Below are 6,098 nucleotides of genomic sequence, written 5' to 3' on the forward strand. Positions count from 1 at the left end.
GGAGCTTCATTTCTGTACTTTTGCTTACTATGGCTTACTAATGGTTGATTTTGGTTAAGTGTGAATGGTTGTCAATCAATTCATGTCAATTTAAATAAAGGGATTAAGAACAGATTATCAATAAAAATGATTTTTTTTAACCCAAATAATTGTGAAACTAAGCAAAATCAAAGTATATGGACATAATGTACATAGAAAATTAATTTTAAAGTTTGATACAGTTACATTACCTGATGTGGTACATTGTGTGGCATCATAACAAATAGTGAAATATGGTTCAACAGGCCTATGATTAAGTCCATTGTTTCCAGATGGAGTCTTGGTTTCAACGTGGTTCAATGAATTATAATCAAGTCGTATTTTGATAGCTTTCAAACTTGTTTTCTACATCAGTTAGAAGCCTAATGAGGTGTTTGTGTAGATACTTTCAAACACATTCCTCAAACCCCAATGAATAAAAACAACATATGGCACCAACTGTCATTTTTTTTTGCTAATTTCAAACCCTACTAATTAGTCTTGCCGGTGTTTAGTCCTGACAGTCAATCAATAGCAATAGTTCACATCATTCATTGGGGAAAGTCTCATAAATCTGAAAAGGTTCAAACCTCAGGGGTCACTTGGAGTCAAGAAATGCAAGACTTGATCATTTTCATCTTATGGAACATGAGCTGAATGACACGTATGAATCACTTGCAGTCAATGTCAAGGTTTGTCACGCTGCACAATATTTCATCAACATGAATCACATGGGCATCACACTCATCTACAACAACAACAACAAAAACTTACAAACAACATCATTTATTCCCTTTTGACAAGAATATAAGACAGTAACTCCTACAATCTTTAGTTTCACTGGATTGTTTTGGGTTGAAAGCACATGATACGAGTCATTTGCCGTGTAAATTGGTTTGAGATATTTTTTTGAGCCAACTGTGCCCATTTCTTCGGATTGACGCTTTTAGACATTTATCATTTTCAATTCACTTATTACATTCAACTCCTTAACTCCAGCAAAGTATGATTATGATGCCAGAATGATAAACGACGTCATGTGGTGTTTTTGATCAGATTGAATGAGATTTATTTATTTTACAAGCTTGGTGACAATGATAACATCTTATCAATAATTGACTCCATTTAGAATCTGCTTATTCTTGGGAAAATTGAATGTATATGCAAATGTTGTAATGTCAATAAATCTCGTATTTGCATTATCTTAGATTAAATTACAAAACTAGCAGGGGCATACAAAAAAAATATACCTATCTGTAGTAAAACTCCAAAAAATGACAGAGTATTAAGTTAATATCAGCAAAAAAAATACTTATAGGCTCCAACAAGATCCAGCAAATTTGTAAGATTTGATTCGTGACTGACTTAAATCAAGTGACCACGACTTGACACGACTTTATCACAAAACTGTCTTAAAACTATTGTAATGATGACAAGACATAGGCCACCTATATGAATAAATCTTACGACAGATCTAATTAACAAGCGGCAAATCAATTTAAAAAAAAGACATACAAAGATTTTTGTAATTCAATGTGGGAGGTTTCTCGAGTTCCAATGCCAGCTAGAAAAATAATTTGTGCAGCTGTTATCATTATTTCTTATTTGCAAACACACATTACTTCAATGCATTCCTTCCTAGACTTATTTAAATTCAAATTTACATTTAAATTGGACAATCTAACCTAACAGGCAATACAATACTGGGACTTTTGCACAATATATCTTATGGTATATGGTCAGCTTTTTTTTAGACAGCGGATAGTAGACACTGAATCAGGGTTTTTATCAGTTTTTGTTTCATTATGTAACAGGCAAAAGTGAAGCCTCTCATTAGGGCAATGACACCATTATATTTGTCATTGAGTAAATGGTCCCCAAATTCTACTGTGTCCTTTAATAGTATCTGATTCCCTATTCTTTTTATATTAGGTTCTAAACTCCACCCATTTGTCTTATTTGAGTCACAGTCAATGCTGACTTATTTATATTTAGAGTGACAGTGCACCATTCAAAGATGAAGTCGTCGTGTTTTGTGAAATTATTTGTGCCCATGTTTTTATACTGGGTGATATCTTATTTAGTTTTAGCAACAACTCAACATTAAAAAGATGTCATTTTATAACTGCTGTCACATCTTTCATTTGTTTTGCCTGAGAACACAATTTTGCTGCCACAAAAATAAATATTCATCTTAAAATTCATCCCACGTAATCATCATTTGTTGTACCTTTTTGTGAGATTTAGGTCGTGCTTGGAACAGCCAAGCGGATCATTTCAAAAGGATAACTTTAACTGTAGGATGAAATAGCTGTATTTTTCCTAATAATTTTATTTTTTTAAGAAACATTAGTTGTTGATGTAATGACTAATATCATTCCATACACAGCAATATATAGTGCGGTTCTCTGGCTTCCCCTGCTGTTATAAGTCAAACAGTGCAAATCAGACAATTGCTCCCTTCATCATTTCCATTACATTTCCAGGCTGTGTTATTGAATAATTGTACATTGGAGCAAAGCAGAAGCTGTTCATTTTGTTGTTTCAGAAACATAATTACAAGTTCGTTCCATCTTGGTTTCCTTGAATATGACAATGGATTTTTTTCAACGGTCAGGTGTCTGGTTTTCCTTTTGTGGCATTATAATGCATGTATCAGATCTTATACAGAGATGTTATGGGGAAAAATACATTAGAATAAGTTTGGGGGGATTCTTGAATGCAATATAATGTATATAATTGCTTCGACTCTTTGAAGGCTTCAGTTCTCTGGCTGCTACAAAGGCCTTAAAATGACTTCCTTCATATAAGAAAAGTGGGTAAGTTTAACATTGTGGAATACTCTATCCCTGTACAGTAGTCGGTAAAGAGACAGGGTGAATTTAGCCAACAATAATGTACAGGGGATCTCTACTAGAAGAAGAGTGGTGTACACAAGAGCTTGGGATTGGCACTGTTTATATTTTGTGTTCTCATAAGAACGTAAACTGGGTGACTTCTCCAGTCGTGGCTGTATAGGGCAAGTGAAAACAACTGGGGTTGTTTGTTTTGACAGGGATGTTGTTGTCAGAGTAGTAGTGGTAGGCTTGGATGTCCAGTTTGGAGTGGGCGCATTTGTTGTGATTGATACTTCCATGGTTGTTACTGGAATTGTGCCAGGTGGCGTGCTTATTATTGTCGTAGCTGCAGTGGCAATGGTTGGTGTAGCTGTTGTTGGTAATATCATTGTGGTTGAAACAGTTGGCGTGGTTATTTTGGGAGTCGGTGTGAAAGTGATTCTTAGCGAAGTTGTCGATGGAACTGTTGTGGGTGTGGTTGTTGTCAAGGTGACCATAAGTGCAGTTGTTGTTGTTGTTGTTGTTAAAATTGTTGTGGGCAAAGGAATTTCCGTGGTGATTGTTTGTGTAGTCGGCCTCATAGTGCTGGTTGGTATGGTTGTCATCAAAATGGTGGTTTGTGTGGTGGTAACTTGTGCACTTGTTGTAACCAATGATGTGGTCTTGGGTGTTGTTTGCTGTGTAGTCTTGATGTCAGTTGTTTGTTTAGGAGCAATTGTTGTATATGCTGTCGTAGCTTTTGGAGTGGTAGATGGAAGAGTGGTTGGCCAAGGAGTGCTTGGCATTGTTGTTGTGAGGAGGGTGGTTGGTTCTAATGTTGGGAGAGTAGTTGTATGTAACGTGGTGGTTGTGAAGGGAACGGTTGGGCATATGAATTGGTACTCTTCCAATGACTTGATCTCCTGGTTTTTAAGATCATCTGGAGACCAACAGACAACTGGCTTACGGAGGGTCCCAGAGTTTGCTTTTATCCAGCGTTGGAGGTGTATAAGTTTACAATCACAATTCCAGGGATTGTCATGTAGATAAACTTTCGTTAGATGTGTTAAAGACTGAAAAATATTGGGAGGCAGTGTTTGAAGTTTGTTGCCTGACAAGTCCAGGGTCCTCAAAGATGGAAGGTTTTCAAAAACGTGGGAATCTAGAGAGTCTATCTTGTTGTTGAGGAGATTTAAATCAGTCAGTTTGTTCAGTTCTTCAAAGTGGTCGGATGACAGAGTAGAAAAGTTATTCTTGGATAGATCCAGCTTAGTCAGACTAGTCAAAGGACTGAATATTGCTTTTGGAAGGTTGGACAAATGGTTTTGACGAAAGCTTAAATCTCTAATTTTGTTCACTTTTCCAAACAGCACAGGGGGAAGGCTTGATAATTTGTTCTTGTGAAGGGTCAAGGTTTTCAGGTTAGGGAAGCTCACAAAATATTCTTCTGGTAAACTTGTCAAGAGATTGTCATCCAATATGATCTTCATCAGTTTGTCTTTATGGGGAAACTGAGTGGCAGATAGTTCTGTTATTTTGTTGCTAGCCAAAGATATCTCTCTTAAATTTGGTAAATTTTGAAAAAGGTCCTCTGGAATAGCACTCAGTTCATTTTCATAAAGCCGAAGTGTAGCCAACTTGTTTAGTTTAGAGAACCAAGCAGTTTTCACTTCAGGGAGGCGATTTTTAGCCAAATGGAGCATTATGAGGTTATTGAGGCCATCAAAAGTCTCATCTTCAATGGATGCAATTTCATTTCCATGTAAGTGGAGCTCTCTAACCTTTTTAAGACCTTCAAACAAACCGCGCCCAAGATTACGGATCTTGTTCAATTTTAAAATAATTATCTCCAGGTTGCTGACACCTGAAAACACTCCCACTGGTATGGACGTCAGGGGGGTGCTGGAGATTTCAACAAGCTTCATATCCACCAGACCTTCAAAAGCCCCTGGCTCAACATCAGTGGTGTTTGTGTTTATGAACTCTACCTTTTCCAATTGAGGGTTTTCCACAAAGGCGTCTTTGGGGATTGTTTTGATATGACTGTCCAAAAAGAAGACTTCAGTCACCCCCGCACGCAGATTACGAGGGATTTCTGTAGCACCACTTAAGACAATTTGATTGTCTAAAGGGCAGTCAGTCTCTTTTTTACATAATTGTTCTTGAGTCCATAAGTAGTCCAACAATGTAAACAGAAAAAAAAGAATGATGTGTCGTCTCTGCATGCTTGTTTTACTACAAAAAGAGAGATTTTGTATTTGGACTTGCATTTCATCATGAAATATTCTAAAAATTGTCAAAGTAGACCTACCTGATGGATTCTTGATGCAAGATGCAGAAGAGGGTTGCATCAGGCAGAATATGTAGTCTTTAAGTTCTTGTTTATATGACAACATGGCAAGTGACACTTTAGGGTGTGGCTAACATGTTCCTGTGACTGAAGATAAGGGCCGAGATATTTTTTTTTAACTAATTACGTCACAGGGTTGCAATGAGACTCCAAAAATAGTCATTAAAAAAATTTACGTGTATATGTTACCCACTTGTATGCTGTTTCTAATTGTATTCAGAAAACAAGAGCATTGTCACTTTGTTTTAATGCAATGCCATTTTTTATTTGATATGGATTAGTGGATTCCATGTTTCATTATATATTTAAGGTTATTTTTTGTACCACCCAAAAATAACTGGAATGAAAAAATAAATGTATTCGGTGTACATTTAGAAATAACTGAAATAATGCACTCTATTTGGTAGCACATTGGTTGATGAGTGGTGCAAAGCAGGTCTGGTTTCAAGTTTGTCTTTTGGGTGGGTGGAATTTCTGCAAGCTACAATAGCTTCACACAAATAAACCAAAATTTAACGACCTTTATTTGCTCTATTTATATTTTTATTGAATCATCAAAGATAGGTTTAATTCTGCAACATAAATTGAGCTGAACTGAGTCATTGTAGTATTTAATACAGCAGAGTTTTCAGTGCAAAACATTTTTCCCCCATGTGATACAAACCAACGTTTAAAATCACCAAAAACCAAAGCAAATACTTCAATATTTTTTTTTTTCTTTTTATACAGTATAATATGTATACTACTGTATAGCCTAGTAAGGATTTTTGGAGTGTATTTCGTGCAGTAATAATGAACCAACAGAAGATGTCAGTGTCACAACGGTACTAAACAGTTTCAGCAATACCTCTTCTTATAGCACTTAACTCTTAATAGTAAGGTCATTCATGCTTATTTTTAATTTTTTTATAGTG

At 36.0% G+C, this 6,098-nt stretch overlaps 1 protein-coding gene across 1 annotated transcript; it reads right to left on the bottom strand.

Moving 5' to 3' along the window:
• Positions 1-827: 827 nt before the first annotated feature.
• LOC144196987 (uncharacterized) lies at positions 828-5,212 on the bottom strand. Its single transcript, XM_077717509.1, has 2 exons — positions 5,146-5,212; positions 828-5,069 (listed from the first exon to the last, which is right to left on the bottom strand). The coding sequence occupies exon 2, from the start codon at positions 5,057-5,059 to the stop codon at positions 2,795-2,797; it is 2,265 nt and encodes a 754-aa protein (XP_077573635.1). The 5' UTR covers positions 5,060-5,069; positions 5,146-5,212; the 3' UTR covers positions 828-2,794.
• Between the last annotated feature and the right edge of the window lie 886 nt (positions 5,213-6,098).

The sequence above is a fragment of the Stigmatopora nigra genome, chromosome 5, assembly GCF_051989575.1.
Source record: "Stigmatopora nigra isolate UIUO_SnigA chromosome 5, RoL_Snig_1.1, whole genome shotgun sequence".
Taxonomy (NCBI): Eukaryota; Metazoa; Chordata; class Actinopteri; order Syngnathiformes; family Syngnathidae; genus Stigmatopora; species Stigmatopora nigra.